The sequence below is a fragment of the Bos indicus x Bos taurus genome, chromosome 25 (genome assembly GCF_003369695.1).
Source record: "Bos indicus x Bos taurus breed Angus x Brahman F1 hybrid chromosome 25, Bos_hybrid_MaternalHap_v2.0, whole genome shotgun sequence".
In the NCBI taxonomy this organism is placed as follows: domain Eukaryota; kingdom Metazoa; phylum Chordata; class Mammalia; order Artiodactyla; family Bovidae; genus Bos; species Bos indicus x Bos taurus.
The window spans coordinates 25,961,698-25,979,785 of NC_040100.1; the positions used below are offsets into that span (position 1 = coordinate 25,961,698).

General features: G+C 42.4%; 1 protein-coding gene across 2 annotated transcripts in view; it reads left to right on the forward strand.

The window, feature by feature from the left end:
- Nucleotides 1-11,683: 11,683 nt before the first annotated feature.
- SMG1 (SMG1, nonsense mediated mRNA decay associated PI3K related kinase) overlaps nt 11,684-18,088 on the forward strand; it is a 99,342-nt gene continuing 92,937 nt past the window's right edge. Inside the window, exon 1 of one of the 2 annotated variants that reach the window (XM_027527242.1) lies at nt 11,684-12,134. In XM_027527242.1, coding sequence (XP_027383043.1) covers nt 12,049-12,134 — 86 coding nt within the window. In that variant the 5' untranslated portion in view covers nt 11,684-12,048. The remainder of the gene's footprint in view (nt 12,135-18,088) is intronic. The other variant, XM_027527243.1, reaches the window with a different exon arrangement.

Genomic DNA, 18,088 nt, shown 5'->3' on the forward strand with positions numbered 1-18,088 from the left:
CTTGCTTTAGCCATGTCCAACTCTTTGTGACCCTATGGACAGAAGGCAATGGCACCCCACTCCAGTACTCTTGTCTGGAAGATCCCATGGATGGAGGAGCCTGGTAGGCTGCAGACCATGGGGTCATGAAGAGTCAGACACGACTGAGCGACTTCACTTTCACTTTTCCCTTTCATGCATTGGAGAAGGAAATGGCAACCCACTCCAGTGTTCTTTCCCGGAGAATCCCAGGGACAGGGGAGCCTGGTGGGCCACCATCTATGGGGTTGCACAGAGTCGGACACGACTGAAGCGACTTAGCAGCAGCAGCAGCAGCAGCAGGACTGTAGCCCACCAGGCTCTTTTGTCCATGGAATTTCCCAGGCAAGAATACTGGAGTGGGTTGCCATGTCCTCCTCCAGGGGATCTTTCCAACCCAAGGATGGAACCTGCCTCTCCTGCAACTCCTGCATTGCAGGCGGATTCTTTACCGCTGAGTGACCTGGGAAGCCCACATATGTGCCCATTATTGTTTAAATTCTAATAAGCAAAGGAGTTGGCTCCTTTAGAATCATCACATAAATTCCTGGGCACCTCAGAGCCAAGCATGTGGGAACCTCATCCTCATGTTTTCCGCACTTTACAAGTCACAAACAGCTTTAGATGGGCATCACTGCCCTCCTATTTTATTGTTTGGAGTGTGTGTGAGTCACTGGGCAGCACGTCTTGTGCCCTGATTCATAGAAGCTTGGCTTTGCCTCAAGCTGAGGCAGCTTGAGTGGAGATTTCAAATGTGTCAAGAGGTTTTCCAGCCAAATTCCTTCAGCACCAACTTGAAAACTGGCTACAAAAATAGACCTTACTGAGGGAGCCTGACCTGTGACAAAGCTTTCCTAGCTGGAAGCAGGAATAAGAAGGTTGCTGCTTTTCTTTTTAAAAAATCTGCTTTAATGTCTTTATGATGTGGATTTGCTTTTAAGGCTGTGTTTTAAAAATCACTCTTGTACTCCTGTCTTCTATTTGAATATGAGGTCCCTCGATTTTTGAAGACAAATCAGAGTCAGTCCTGCACCAGGTCTGGGGATTATAGGAAACAAAAGAGAGTGCTTTATCTTTTGTTTACTCAGGATATAAATTTTAGTATCTGTCTAGGAAATCTTGAAGATCTGTCTAGGAAAATCCTAGTGCCTCTGTTCAAATTCTTATACCTTGTATTTCAGAAATTAAAGGTTCAGGTCAACTTACAGCTTTGGAGTTTCTGGGTGTGTTAAAAAAAAAAAAGAAATAGCAAACAGGACACAAAATTTGTGGTACATTTTAAGAGCTTTCTTTTTCCATATGACTGTTTTTAATACTAGAGGGAGAAACTACAAGGCAACAGAATTCACCTATTTGCCAGTGAATAATGTAATGCAATTATAAAGGGTTACCTCCAGGTCTGTGGCTGGTAAAGGGACACAATTTTTAAAATCCAGGCTTCTTTCTCATCACTGTGTTTCTGGGACTCTGCGTATAACCTCACTAGGCAATAGCGTCAAGGGTCTAAATTTGAGGGCTTGACGAATGTAAAGTCGGGACCAAATGTCCCTTCTGTCCCTCTTACGACAGTCCCCTGAGTGTTACCAGCTGGGTGATTTTGGGCACGCTGCTCAGTTACTCTTGGCATCAGAGATAATTACTGCAGAGCATGGTTTTGGAGAATTCTGTGAAGTAAATTAGTAAATTAGACATTAATAAATGCTCAATAAACATTAGCTAGAGTTGGTCACCGTTATTAGAGCTAAGACTCTATGCTTTGGCCAAAGGGTATTTAATTAGTCTATGTGGGTCACTGCCACAGTAGAGTATTCTTTCTTTGTTCATTCACTTAACACATATTTATCAAATGCTTTAGTTTTTTTAAATTGTGCTTTCAAATGCTACTTCTGTATTTTAATTAGAAAGTAGCATTTAGCAGGGGGAAAATCACCTATGATTCCACTTATCCCAGAACATCAATATTAAGTAAATTTAATGCATTTTCTTCTAATTGTTTTTTCTATAAAACTGTTTTTAAACAGACTTGAGGTCATAGCACATGTTCATATTTGTATCTCATGCTCTTTTAAATTTATTTTTAATTTGATCTTTATTTTACATTGTAGTTGATTTACAATGTTGTGTTAGTTTCAGCTGTACAGCAAAGTGGTTCAGCTATACATATATTCAATGTTTTTTCCAGATTATTTTCTCATATGGATTATTACAGAATATTGAATAGAGTTCTCTGTGCTACACAGTAGGTCCTTGTTGATTATCTATTTTACATATGTGCTGTGCTTAGTTGCTCAGTCATGTCTGACTCTTTGTGACACCATGGACTGTATGTAGCCCACCAGGTTCCCCGTCCATGGGGTTCTCCAGGCAAGAATACTGGAGTGGGTTGCCATGCCCTTCTCCAGGGGATCTTCCCAATCCAGGGATCGAATCCAGGTCTCCTGCATTGCAAGTGGATTCTTTACTGTCTGAGACACTAGGGAAGCCCAAGAATACTGGAGTGGGTAGCCTATCCCTTCTCCAGGGGATTGTCCCAACCTGGGAATCAAACCGGGATCTCCTGTATTGCAGGTGGATTCTTTACCAGCTGAGCTACCAGGGAAGCCCATTTTATATATAGTAGTGTGGGTATGTTAATCCCAAACTCCTAATTTATTCTTCCTCCTTGCCTTTCACTTCTGGTGACCATAAGTTTGTCTTCAAAGTCTACAAGTCTGTTTCTCTTTTGTAAATAAGTTCATTTGTATTACTTTTTAAAAGATTCCAAATATAAACAATATCATATGATATTTTCTTTCTCTGTCTGACTGACTTCACTTATCATGATAATCTCTACATCCATTCATGTTTCTGCAAATGGTATTATTTCATTTGTTTTTATGACTGAGTAGTATTGCAATGGCACCCCACTCCAGTACTCTTGCCTGGAAAATCCCATGGATGGAGGAGCCTGGTGGGCTGCAGTCCATGGGGTCACTAGGAGTCGGACACGACTGAGTGACTTCACTTTCACTTTTCACTTTCATGCATTGGAGAAGGAAATGGCAACCCACTCCAGTGTTCTTTCCCGGAGAATCCCAGGGACGGGGGAGCCTGGTGAGCTGCCGTCTATGGGGTCGCACAGAGTCGGACACGACTGAAGCGACTTAGCAGCAGCAGCAGCAGTATTGCATCATATATATGTACCACTTCTCGTTCTTCCTCTTCTTCTTTTCGGTTCTGCCACTTTATTTATTTTATTTACACATTTATCTATTATTTTTCCAATTCTTTTCCCATTTAGGTTGTTACATAGTTTTGAGGAGAGTTCCCTGTGCTATGCAGTAGGTCCTTGTTGGTTATCAATTTTAACTATAGCAGTGTGTACATGTCAGCCCCAAATTCCTAATTTATCCTTTCTCCTTGGGTAACCATAAATTTGTTCTCTAAGTCTGTGAATTTGTTTCCGTTTTGTAGATAAGTTCCTTTGTATCCCTCTTTTTTTTAGATTCCACATATAAGTGGTAGCATGTCACTTGTCTATCTCTGGTCTGACTTACTACCCTCAGTATGAAAATCTCCAGATCCATCCATGTTGCTGCAAATGGCATTAGTTAAATCTTTTTAATGGCTGAGTAATATTCTACATGTACCACATTTTCTTCATCCACTCCTCTGTTGATTGAGGTCGCTTTCATGTCTTATTGTAAATAGTGCTGCAGTGAACACTGGGGTGTGAGTATCTTTTTGAATTATGGTTTTCTCCAGATACATGCCCAGCACTAGGACTGCTGGATCACTAGTTTTAGTTTTTTAAGGAAATTCCACACTATTCTCCATAATGGTTATACCAGCTCACAGGTGGGCAAGCAAGTGTAGGTGGTTTCCCTTTTCTCCACACCCTTTCCAGCACATATTGTTTATAGGCCTTTTTGGCTGTGCCATGGGCCATGTGGGACCACAGTTTCCCTACCATGGATTGATTTAGTGCCTGTTGCAGTAGAAGCATAGGCTCTTAATCACTGGACCATCAGGGAAGCCCATGTTTGTTGGCTTTTTGATGACGGCCATTCTGACAGGTATGAGATGATACCTCATTTGATTTCCATTTCTCTAATTCATGTTCTTTTTAAAACATGTAAACATAATATTTTCCCAATTCCATTAAAATGTTTCATAATTATAACTTCTAATGATCTGCAGAAAATTACAAGTACGAATGGGCTATCTCCTAATGCTCCCTGTTGTTGAACATTGAGATAATGCCTCAATTTTTTCTTTTTTTTGCTTTTTATAAGTAAAACTGAGACCAATACTTTAAAAAATTAATTTTGGTCCATATCTTTACTTCTATTACCAGTCATATCCACAACTGGGCATTATTTTTGCTTTGGCTCCATTTCTTCATTCTTTCTGTAGCTATTTCTCCACTCTTCTCCAGTAGCATATTGGGCACCTACAGACCTGGGGAGTTCACCTTTCAGAGTCCTATCTTTTTGCCTTTTCATACTGTTCATGGGGTTCTCAAGGCAAGAATACTGAAAGGGTTTGTCATTCCCTTCTTTGCTGGATCATATTTTGTCTGAACTTTCCACCATGACCTGTCCATCCTGGGTGGCCCTACATGGCATGGCTCATAGTTTCATTGAGTTAGACAAAGCTGTGGTCCATGTGATCGGTTTGGTTAGTTTTCTGTGACTGCAGTTTTCATTCTGTCTGCCCTCTGACAGATAAGGGTAAGAATGATCATTCTTACTTAAACTTAAAAAAAAAAGGATAAAAAAAGAAATGATATATACTAAAGACTGGCTGGCCGCACATGTACTTTTACTCATGTACAAAAGTTACTGTACACAAATTAGCAACATATATACAAACCATTACCAGTCAGCATGATAGATGGTAATTTGGGGGATCTCTCCTCACTGACACTGATCTACTTGGTTATTTTAACTTCCTGATAAAGTATCAACATGGTCACCAGCCACCAGACAAAAACTATTTAAACCCCTTAGTCAATATGTTTGCTAATCTATGAAAGTCCCTGAGAGTCTGACTGATACTAAATGAGAGACTGAGAGAAGAAAAGAGGAGTGATGTATAGAACAGTCTTATGGACTCTATGGGAGAGGGAGAGGGTGGGAAGATTTGGGAGAATGGCATTGAAACATGTAAAATATCATGTATGAAACGAGATGCCAGTCCAGGTTCGATGCACGATACTGGATGCTTGGGGCTAGTGCACTGGGACGACCCAGAGGGAGGGTATGGGGAGGGAGGAGGGTTCAGGATGGGGAACACATGTATACCTGTGGCGGATTCATTTTGATATTTGGCAAAACTAATACAATTATGTAAAGTTTAAAAATAAAATAAAATTAAAAAAAAAAAAGAAAAGAGGAGGCAAAATGAGTCTTTTCCCCATATATCAAGGGGAAGTTATCTCAGGACTGAAAAGGAGAACTGCAACTTATAACTGAATTTTAAGATTAAATATCCAAATAAAAATGTTGGGGGAAAAATTAATCTGATATTACTATAGTAAAAGCACAGATACTATGTCATGTCTTGATTTTTTTTAATCTGCATAGTGAAATATATTTAATAAAACTTCCATTTGAAAAGTTGGCAAGAATTTGTACTTCTCCACTAGCTGCATAGGAAAAAAAAAAAGCATCTATGCTACCCATAATTAAATAATTAACCACAATGGTGTGATCACTCACACCACTCACACAGACATCCTGGAATGTGAAGTCAAGTGGGCCTTAGGAAGCATCACTACAAACAAACTAGAGAAAGTGATGGAATTTCAGCTGAGCTATTCAAATCCTAAAAGATGATGCTGTGAAAGTGCTGCACTCAGTATGCCAGCAAATATGGAAAACTCAGCAGTGGCCACAGGACTGGAAAAGGTCAGTTTTCATTTCAATCCCAGAGAAAGGTAATGCCAAAGAATGTTCAAACTACTGCACAACTGCACTCATCTCACACACTAGCAAGGTAATGCTCAAAATTCTCCAAGCCAGGCTTCAATAGTATATGAACTGAAAACTTTCAGATGTTCAAGCTGGATTTAGAAAAGGCAAAGGAATCAGAGATCAAATTGCCATCATCCATTGGATCACTGAAAGAGCAAGAGAGTTCCAGAAAAACATCTACTTCTGCTTTACTGACTATGCCAAAGCCTTTGACTGTGTGGATCACAAGAAACTGTGTAAAATTCTTAAAGAGATGGGAATACTAGACCACTTTACCTGCCTCCTGAGAAATCTGTATGCAGCTCACAATGGACTGGTTCCAAATTGGTAAGGAGTACGTCAAGGCTGTATATTGTCACCCTGCTTATTTAACTTATATGCAGAGTACATCATGGGAAATGCCGGGCTGGATGAAGCACAAGCTGGAATCAAGATTGCCAGGAGAAATATCAATAACTTCAGATATGGAAATGACACCACCCTTATGGCAGAAAGCGAAGAGGAACTAAAGAGCCTCTTGATGAAAGTAAAGAGGAGAGTGAAAAAGTTGGCTTAAAACTCAACATTCAAAAAACTAAGATCATAGCATCAGTCCCAAAGCATCATGGCAAATAGATGGGGGAACAATGGAAACAGTGAGAGACTTTATTTTTTGGGGCTCCAAAATCACTGCAGATGGTGACTGCATCCATGAAATTAAAAGACATTTGCTCCTTGGAAGAAAAGCTATAACAAATCTAGACAGCATATTAAAAAGCAGAGATGTTTCTTTGCCCACAAAGGCCCATCTAGTCAAAGCTATGTTTTTTTCCAGTAGTCATGTATGGACATGAGAATTGGACCATAAAGAAAGCTGAGCACTGAAGAATTGATGCTTCTGAACTGTGGTGTTGGAGAAAACTCTTCAGAGTTCCTTGGATTGCAAGGAGATCTAACCAGTCAATCTTAAAGTAAATCAACCCTGAGTATTCATTGGAAGGACTGATGCTGAAGCTGAAACTCCAATACCTTGGTCACCTGATGTGAAGAACTGACTCATAAGAAAAGACCCTGATGCTGTGAAAGGTCAACCTTTAAGTAGGAGGAGAAGTGGATGACAGAGGATGAGATGGTTGGATGGCATCACTAACTCTATGCACATGAGTTTGAGGAAACTCCAGGAATTGGTGATGGACAGGGAAGTCTGGTGTGCTGCAGTCCGTAGGTTGCATGACTGAAGACATGCAGAGTCAGACATGACTGTGAGGCTGAACTGAATTTGGTCCATATCTTAGCTGATGTTCATTTCATTCCTTCCACTAACAACTATTTTTTTAAATTAATTTTATTTTATTTTTAAACTTTACAATATTGTATTAGTTTTGCCCAACATCGAAATGAATCCACCACAAGTATTCCCGTGCTCCCCATCCTGAACCCTCCTCCCTCCTCCCTCCCCATACCCTCCCTCTGGGCCGTCCCAGTGCACCAGCCCCAAGCATCCAGCATCGTGCATCGAACCTGGACTGGCGACTCATCTCATACATGATATTACACATGTTTCAATGCCATTCTCCACTAACAACTATTTTTTGAGCATTTATTTACTCTAAGTCAACTGCTGTGCTGTTGGCTGGGGATGGGGGAGGTAGAGGTGAGACAGGTATAAGCTTGAATCTCACCCAGTTTGTACCCTAAGGGTGAGACAGATAATAAATATGCAAAGAAACCCAATACTTGCAGATGGCGATGGGTGTTGCCAAGGAAAGAAATGGGGTGTGTGATAGAGCACACCTGGATAGGGTGCTGCTAAGTCACTTCAGTCGTGTCCAACTCTGTGCGACCCGTAGACGGCAGCCCACCAGGCTCCCCCGTCCCTGGGATTCTCCAGGCAAGAACTCTGGAGTGGGTTGCCATTTCCTTCTCCAATTCATGAAAGTGAAAAGTGAAAGTGAAGTCACTCAGTCGTGTCCGACTCTTAGCGACCCCATGGACTGCAGCCTACCAGGCTCCTCAGTCCATGGGATTTTCCAGGCAAGAGTACTGGAGTGGGGTGCCATTGCCTTCTCTGATACTGGCCTGCTTTTTCGAGGAGGGAGGTCAGGGAAAACCTCTCAAAAGAATTGAGATGGCCCAAGGAAAACAGGACTAGGGTGAGACAAAAGAGGTGCCTAGCTGCCCTGATTTAAGGAGGCACTTACTTGCAGGCCTGTGCCAAGTGCAGGGTTGCATTTGGACAGTCTCAAGAGTGAGTACCTCCTTAAATTCAGCACCAGAGGCACTCCACTCTTTACCTTAGTCCCAACTCTAATGGGAGCAAAGTTACGAAAGGCATTCCAGGCAGAGGCAACATCAAGTACAAAAACAAATAAGCAAAAAAAAAAAAACAAAATAAACAAAAAAACCACAAAAAACCAACTCTGGGACTGGAGAGGCTCAGTGTGTTTCAGGAACAGAAATGGTCTCTGTGTTCGGAGTGGAATTAAAAAGTGCTAATGGAACCAGAGAAGCTGAACCACCAAAAGAAGTGAGAAAAAATTTAAAGTTTTGAGCATTGATCATATTTGATGTATATGTATTTTTAAGTATCCACGTAGTCATCATGGGAAAACTGAGCTTTTAAGTCTTTCTTTCCCAGTGGTTTAGAATTTTTATAACCAACGTATATTGGGAGGTAAGGTGGAGGGTGGAGTCCCAAATAGCGTTTTCAGTTCTCAGGTGCTCAAAAATGGTGTTTCTCAGTCGTGTGTGCATATTAGAATCCTCTGGGGAAGTCTAAAAAATATTAATGCCTGAGTCTACATTTAGAGATTCTGATTTTTTAAACTGGGGTACAGCCTAGGTGAGAGGATTTTACTATGAAGAAATTTAGAACCATTATTAGGATCCTGTTCACGGGTATGAGCAGCCCTGGGATATTTACAATGCAGGATAAGCCAGTTTTTACAGGCTCTTAGTAATGATGAGTCTAGATTTTATCTAGAGAATGGGAAGCCATTGATGTGTTTCAACCAGGATGGTCACATGATCTGATCTTTATTTGAAGAAAATAACTTTGCAGTGTCGCATATCTTCTTAGGATAGAGTCCTAGGAGAGGAATCTCCTAGGAGGAAAGGGAATTCATTTTAAGTCTTTGGATACACACTCTTAAATTGCTTTCCAGGAAGTTGCTGCTAAATGACACTCACTCACCTTCTGCGTCCTTAAACCTCCTCTGTATCAACACTGTTTTTGAGGGTTAATCATTTCTATGTAAACAGTAGGGGAAAAAATGATAAATAAAAAGCAATTGTTTGAGCAATTGGGAACAACCCCTGCCAGCTACTTTTTTTTTTTTCTCATTCTTCACTGGTCATATATTATCCAAATAGCCATGTGCTTCAGTGAAGTGGAGGATATGATTTTTAGCTAACATTTTTTGATTGCTTACCAAGTGGCAGGCACTGTGAAAAGCACTTTACATGCAAGATTGCTATTAGCCCTCTCAACATCCTGAAGAGGTCAGTCCTAATATTATCATCTATATTTTACAGATGAGAACCTGGGGCACTCAGCCTCCCCTCCTCCCCCGCTCCGCCCCCCCCACCCCAGCCCAAGCTTTTACAGAGTTGGAATTTGATCCCAGAGCCCTTCCTTGAATTACTCTGCTGGTGTTCTGTAATTTGAAAAGGTTAGAGGACTCCCGAAATTTTTCTCACAGTTCTAAGGTACTGATTAGTCTTTTGGAAATCCTTTTGGAATTTGAACAACTGACATAATTTGGTCACTGAACCACTGTTGCAATCAACTGTTGAAGGAAATCAACATGATTAATTGGCTACATCAGCCATTTGCTCACGGGTCTGAGAGTCCCATAGAGGAGGAGGGCAGGAACTCACCTGGAGCACAAAAAGAAAACAATCTGAGGAAAACACGTACAAGGAAGCCTCAAAATTTAGAATTAAGAAAAGGCTTTGGGCGAGGGGGCTTTTTTAGTCAGACTGTGAGACAGGCTTGCAGGATGTTGGAGAGAGGGAAGACTGAGCAAACATAGCAATTTTGCTGCTGCCGCTACTGCTGCTGCTAAGTCGCTTCAGTCGTGTCCGACTCTGTGCGACCCTATAGACGGCAGCCCACCAGGCTCCCCCGTCCCTGGGATTCTCCAGGCAAGAACACTGGAATGGGTTGCTATTTCCTTCTCCAATGCATGAAAGTGAAAAGTGAAAGGGAAGTCGCTCAGTGGTGTCCGACTCTTAGCGACCCCATGGACTGCAGCCTACCAGGCTCCTCCGTCCATGGGATTTTCCAGGCAAGAGTACTGGAGTGGGGTGCCATTGCCTTCTCCGATAGCAATTTTAGCTATTTCTAATAATATTGAATAGATGATCTCTCTGACCCCTACTTCCAGAATTTCTTGGACGGGGGTTGAGTAGGGCCCGCTTTTACAACAGTGGGATCGTTCCTCAAGTAAGTATGGGGGAACCCAGGGCAAATTTCCAGATGTATTTCTTTTCACACAGGTATTTTATTTAGAAAACAACAACAACAACAACAACATTTTTTTTACGCATGTGGGTGACCATACTTAGGTCTGACCTAGTGGGAATTTCTGGGTTGAGTCAAACAGCCCCAGTTCAGAGGAGTTTCTTTTTTCCTGGATGGGTGGAGTGGGGGCGGGGGTGAGAAAGTGCATTTGAAAATCTAACTTTCCATCCTCTACAACTGGCAGGATCGTACCTTTATGAGGGATTGGTGGGCATAAGGAAGGAGCGGAAAGAGGATGAGTAACATCTCATAATCTCAACTTTGTTTGGTAGCCATTTTTAATCACACAAGCAATATATAGACTTTCGTCTTGTAACATAGACTAGGTTAAGACCCTCTGTGCAGAGAGGGGTAAGATCCATTTGAATAACCTCCCCAAATGTAACTCCTGTTACCTGTCTGATGTGCACCTTGCTGAAATTTTATTGTACATGGCATTCTCATTACGTATCAAATGATTTACTGAAGGCTTTCGGAGGACTGTCGCAATGGGGGAGAGAGTGCTTAGGCTGTCCACCACCCCCACCACTCTCCAGTCTCTTTTTGGTGGGGAAAGTGGGCAAGTGTTACCGTGAGAAGATAGGGAATATTTCACGTTTCAGGGGATCGGGGTTGGTGCTCGTTAGTAATTAGCTTTTCCTACTTTTTTTTTTTTCTTGCAATGAGAAGAAATGGTCAGGGTGTCATGACTCTATGGGCACATTTCAGGTAGAGGCAGGGTAGGTGGAGATCAACCCGTTTTAAAAAAATTTGCACTTTTTACCGTAGAAGGTGAGGAACGTGGACACACGTGAACCCTCAAGGCACGTGTGTGTGTGCGTGTGCGTGCACGCGCGCCCCCTAGCTCCCCCCACCCCCTCAAGGGCACCGCAGGTTCTTGACTGGTGGCCGGTTTACACCTGACTGCCTGGTCCTCAGGGGTGTCAGGTGCTTTCCCGGGCGTAAGTGGGAGGGTGTGTGTGTGGGGGTGGTGGCGGAGATCCCCTCTCCCGTGATCCCCCGCGGCGGGGCTGGACTTCAGCGCGGTCCGCGGAGAGCTGCAACTAGCGCAGGAAGCCGGAGGACAGTCGGCTCGCCCCGCCGGCCCCGCCCCAGGCCCCGCCCTTCTGATCTGACCCCGCCCCTCTGCCCTGGCTTGGCGGGCGCCGGCACCGCCCCTCTCTCCCAGCATGCCGTGCGGCAGCGGCGGCGCGGCGGGCGGAGCCGGGAGGCGGGGAAGCAGTGGCTGTGTGAACGTGGGGCGCCGTCGCCACCGCCTCCTGCTCGCTGTCCTCCTCCTCCTGGGCCCGGGCGTCGCGGGCCGCAGACGGCCCTGGAAGAGAAGTCGCCTCCCCTTCCTCCGCCTCCCTCGCGCAGCGGCACTCCCGCCTCCTCGTCCTGCGCTGCGGGCTCAGGCGGAACCCGGAACGGCCGTCCGCCTCCCCCGCCCTCCGCCGCCTCCTCCTCCTGCTGGTGCTCGGCTTCCTCCTCAGCCCCGGGCCGGAGCGGAGTGTCGGCGGCGGCCGGTTCGGGCGGCGACTCGCGCTTCTTCGGGCGGCGGCGCTTGGCCATGTCGTGTCGGGGAAGGTAATGAGCCGCAGAGCCCCGGGGTCTCGGCTGAGCAGCGGCGGCGGCGGCACCAAGTACCCGCGGAGCTGGAATGACTGGCAACCCAGGTAGGTGAGCCGGCGCCCAGCCCGCCGCCGCGACCCCGGGCCCCGCCTCGGGCGGGCCGAGGCCTAGGACCGCTGGGGTGGGAGGCGCGGCCTAGGCTCTCCACACCCCCCCCGCCCCCCCACTGAAAACCGGGCGCGGCTTCCTGGGTCCCCTCCCGCCCCGGCCGGGGGAGGAAGGCCGCTGGGAGGCGAGGCCTAAATGCCTCCCCTTTCCCTGCGCTTGAGTTCGGGGGCAGGAGTCGAGAACCCGGTGCTCTGGGAGAAGGCACTGGCCTAGGAATTGGGTTCAGGAGGGTGAAGGAAGGGGGACCAGGTTGTGGGGGTGGGTTGACTTACCACCTTTCCCTCAAGTTGGGCGTTGAGTTTGAGGGATCTTGAGAGCATTGGACCCTGTTTATCCATTAACTTCCCCGATCCCTCACCCTCTCAGCCCCCACGTGAAAGATTTTTCCTTAACAGCGATCTCTATTGTGACCCCCCCCCCCCCACGTGTTAATCTTAAAATAAAAAAAAACACCCACCACTCCCGAGTCTTTACTCTGACAACAGGGTTAGTTGTGAGACGAGATTGTGACTGTGTTAATGGGGACCGACCGACCCTGGTGCTGAAGAGTGAAGTGCAGGGGCAGTTACTTGGGCGGAGAGCAGTTCCTACCTGGACACTTGAGCGGACACTCGTTTGGAGGAGTAGAGAATTTGTTTTGATTTTAGAAAGGTTTGGGGCCTAGCTGGAAGTGGATATTTGGAAAATCGACTGTTTTTTGTTTTTTCCCTGTTTGTTTTTGGCCTCCCCACGCTGGTTGCAGGATCTCAGCTGCCCTACTAGGCATCGAACCTGGGCCTGGGTAGTGAAAGCCGGGAATCCTTACCACGGAACTCCTTAAGGAGCATTGACTTTAAAAAAAAAATTAATTTTCATGTCTTTCTGATTAATCATGGAGCAGTTGTACCTTATTTAGGACTAATTTATTGTTACCTCTCTTACTGAATAAGTGCTTGTAATAGACTTTTGGAACTTCGCCCAGTGCCTAGAAGAACTCCCTAAACGTATGTAATATTTTAGGGTTAGTTGATTCATTGTGCTCTCATACTTTGACGCACACATGTATTATGATTACCCAGGAACTCGGCAGATAAATGTTAGACACACAGGTTGTTGGGATGACTTTTGCTTCTCAATGGTATGTGTAATTCCAGCAGTGTTTGGAAATTAGTAAGATGTTAGAATGTAACACTTAAGACTTGATAGAAAAATAAAAATAATCTTTTGGCTAATGAGTGGTACGCATCTTATTCTGTTTAATATGCCTTTCCAAATCCAGTGTCTGTTGAGAACAGGTGACTTTAAAAGTTAATACTTGAGCCTAGAATTGAGATGTTAAGTAGTTAAAGTTTGGAAAGCATAGTTTTACTCTTTAGGGCTTGTGCATGCTTCACATAAAATCAGTTAACTAGTTTGGTATTTTTTAAAAAAAAATCTGTAATTGACATTCTTAGTTGTTTTATGTGCTTGTTGTAATGTGTAAATTTAATTTTTTTTTCCACCTATTGACTACATGATAAATGAGTATGATTTGACATTTGAGAGGTCTTTGACAGATCTTCCATTATTTTTCAGTACTCTGGTCAGCATATGTAAAAGAATGTACATGGTATCCCGTTAGAGGACCAAAGTGCCCTTCACAGAGTTTCTGGAAAAGAATAAATTGTAGATTGTGGCTCTGAATAAATGCAGTAGCATAGTTGCAGCTATGGGTTGAGATCACCTGGCTTCATTCAACTGATACGAAGCAGGGTGGCTTATATAGTTATGAAATATATACATGGGTTATTAATTTTATTCCTATTTTCTTCTTTTAAATACTTTATTTCTTGGCTATATGTCAGGTAGGCTGTGTATTCTTTGAAGCTGTGCTCTGTTACAAAGTCTCAGAACTTACTGCCTAGGTTACAGTTGATTCTTATTTAGTCCCCACTCCTTTGCGACCCCAGGGACTGTGTCCATACCAGGCTATTCTGTCTGTTGGATTTCCCAGGCAAGAATACTAGGGTGGGATGTCATTTCCTTCTCCAAGGGATCTTCCTGACCCAGGGAACAAACCCCTGTCTCCTGTATTGGTGGGTGGATTTTTTTTTTTTTTTTACCACTGAGACACCTTGACAGCCCATGAGTTGATTAGGATGTTGGAAATACTTTTTCAGAGGAGAGAACAGAAAAGTACTGACAATATACCTTAGCAAAACTTGATTTCTTTGCACGGTTACCTAGTTGTTTTATTAAATAGCCAATAAAAAAAACTCAGGTGTTTGCCAAGTCATAAATTTTCATGAGTTAAATTTGAGGTTGCTGTTATTCTGTTCCCTCTTCACTTTAGAGGGTGAAAGACTCCAGTTAACCGAGAGAATGGAGGTCAATTTTCCCCCTTGTTTAAATGGGGGTTCGTTTCTCTCAGCACCTTCAAATGCAAGCAGATTCCTTATGGTTCATCAGAATCATTTTGGTTTTAAAAAATTATTTGCCTTTCTGTGCCAGTCCTCTTATTATTTTGGTTCTCTTTCCCTTAATTTAGACTTTTTAAAAAGCAGGATTTTAAAAAGGTGACTTTTGGTTGGTTTCTTTTCAGTGTTCGTCAGTCTGGAAACTGTTCAGTTAGTGATGGCCACACATGATACTTCATACATGTTGACAGGAAGTGTTCCAGGTGGCTGAGTAGACTTGTGTCATGTGGCAACAGAGCAAGCCCACCTTTGCTAAAAGCATACATCTTAGCAGAAAGCATTTTTATAGCTGTGTCTTACAGGGTTCATTTACTGTACTGTTCTTTAACAGTTAAGAATGATTAGGCAAATGGGTGGTCTTATTGCCACTGACCAGTCTCTCCTTTTCTTGACTTTATTTTGGAAAGTAATCTTCTAAGTACACCAGTCAAGATAGAGATCAGAATGATTTGTTTAAAAATTAAGTGTATATAGGACTTTTCTTGCGGTTCAGTGGTTAAGACTCTGGGCTTCCACTGCAGGGAGCATGGATTCCATCTCTGGTCAGGGAACTAAGATCCTGTATATCTTGCGGTACAGCCAAGAAAAAAAAAATTCAATGTATAATTACATTGTTCATTTTAATACTCCAGATGACAAGATTAATTTGACATTGGAGTGAAATACAGAGTAGTTCAACAAACAAGAGGAAGCGTTCAGGTCAACCCAAAACATATAATTTTACTTCCACACTCGGGAGTCTTAAGACTTTATTTAACAGACATATATTGGTGTCTTACTGTGCTCAAACTTAAGATCTTTCTACAATACTAAAAAGATGAAACTGTATATTAAAAACAGCTTCCACTTTTGGTAAAATGTAGACAGATTGAAGTTCTCACAGTACAAATCCCTTCATTCTCTATTGTCACAGACCAGAAGATAGGGAAGAGGCCTGTGAAAATGGAAAAGCCAGAAACTAGTATGTCTGGCATTGTGAGAAGCTGGATTTTTGAAACTAGAGTTGTCTGTTTCAGCCTTTTATGAACCTGTACTGTCGGATATCCATAGAGCACGATAGACTGAAGTACATTTTACAACTATAAATAGAGCTTTAGTTGGACAGAATTTAAAGATTGCCAGTTCAGTACCACATTTTTTTCAAGGACATTAAGGAGCTTCAGAGATTATGTATGGGTGTTTAATTTAGGGGAAAAGTTTATTTTTTAATTATAGAATAAAATATATTCCTTATGAAATAATTGTGTCTTTAAACTGAACCCTTCTCCCTCTTCTTTTTTGGTCCTTTTTTAAGATGGGAGTATAATTGAAGGGTTTTTTTTAAATATTAAGAGACAGAGACTGAAATATTCTAATTCCATGAAAATATTCTGCTTCAGAAAATAGAGATGCTGTAGGGATTTTTATAACTAATAGAGCCACTGTCGTTAAGGAGGTTGTTGGTTGGTACGGGAGATAAGAAAGGGCTTTGTAAAAGGTAGAGCATTATATGGATATTAATTGTGATACAGTTCTTGATATAATTCTTTTTACATGTGATTTACAGTTTAAAACCTGGAGAGTCAGAGGAGGGAAAGCTATACATACAGTTGAGTGGGGGATGGCGGGGCCATGAAATTCATCTGTTCTATTTTGACAGTAAATTTGGAGGGGATCTCAAAAATAGAAGGAGGTAGATAATGGCAAAATACAGGCTGTCTTTGGTAGGAAAAAAAAAAAAAAGATTCCCAGATTGGTTAGAAGGATGGGGTATTTGTGAAATGTGATACAAATAAGAAGTGAAGCTTAAGAGCTGGAGTGGGGCTGTATTGTGGCTCTTGAATCATATTGGAAATGTGTTTGGAAAGACTTTAGGGAGCCATTGAAGTTTTACCAGCATGGAAGTGGCATAATTGAGGATTGTTGGTGTGTGTGTGTGTGTGATTGTGTGTATGTAAGTGTAACCCCAGTAGGAGGCAGTTGAACACTAGACAGAGACTGTTAAGGACCTGAATACTCTGTTTATAATTCATGGTTTAAATTCAGACAAAGGTATTCAGCTCAGTATATGGAAATTTCAAAAGCAAAAGCCCCTCATTTGTTATTTGGTGTTGATTGAGGGTGATCACTAGAGTGATCCTTAAACCTGTTCACAATTCAGTTCAGGTTAGGGCAGTTACATTATATGGAATGATCATATATATAAAATGGAGTGTTGCTGATGTTTTTTGTGAACATTGAGTTCTCACAACTTTAAAATTTAGGCTTTCCTGCCTTCATTGCTTGGTACTCGCTTATTTGCATTTCTTTGCCAATCCTAATAATGAAACCTAAAATAAATCCCTGAGACAGTTTTCAGTGGACCTCTCTTTATGGATTCACACTAGCTATCATTTGTTTGGTATCTTTTCATATTGTTTTTTTGGTTACCTGTCTTTGGTTGTCTTAAAGTTTTCTTAAAATCCATTTTATGTTGGGGACTACAAAGTAAAACATACTCTCTCTTGTATAGAGGTCTAACAGTGAAGACTGCAGACATTTTGTGATTTAACTCCTGTATGAAATACTCCAGCTTGTTAATTTTTTTAATGTAGAGTATAACCTCTTAAATTTTTATGGAGATATTTGTGTTTTTCTTGGTTTTTAAAAAAATTGAGGTATGATTGACGTACAGCATATTAGTTTCAGGTGTGTGTACATTTAAAAAATACATTTATTTATTTGGCTGCCTTGGGTCTTAGTTGTGGCATGCAGGATCTTCCTTGCATCATGTGTAATCTTTCATTGTGGCACGTGGATTGTCTACTTGTAGCTCATGGGCTCAGTATTTGCAGGGTATGGGGTCTCTAGTTGTGGCGTGTTGGCTTGGTTACTCTGTGGCACCTGGGGTCTTAGTCACCTGTATTGTAAGGCAGAGTCTTAACCACTGGACCATGTATGTTTTTATTATGGGAAGTCCCATGTATGTTTTTATTATGTTATTTCTGCTCCATCTTGTATTAGTTGATTGTACTTTTCCTCTCTTAGTTGAATTCTTTTCTGAGCTTCTTACTTTTTTGAGAAAAAATTTATCCGTGTGTAGATTCAGTGAATTTCACAAATGCATACACCTGTGTAACCATGACCCTGATCAAGATACAGATACACAATGACTTTGCAGCTGGATAACTTCCCTTCCCACTGCACCTTGTCCCACCCTCACCACCAGACCAAACCAGAACAGAACCTTGGCAGACTGTACACGTGGATCTTGCCTTAAAGTTATTATAGAAAGGAAATCTTTGAATATTATCTTGTAATTTATTACCAACTTATGGTTTCTTCAGATTGATAACCTTATCATCTTCAATATATTTCTGTTATTCCTCTTTTGCTGTAAACAAACTTGGGATCTCTGAAGAGCTTTGTGAAAGTAGTTTCAGATGGATCTACTGTTAACCTTTTCAGGCATTTGAGTCCTGGACACACAGGAGCTC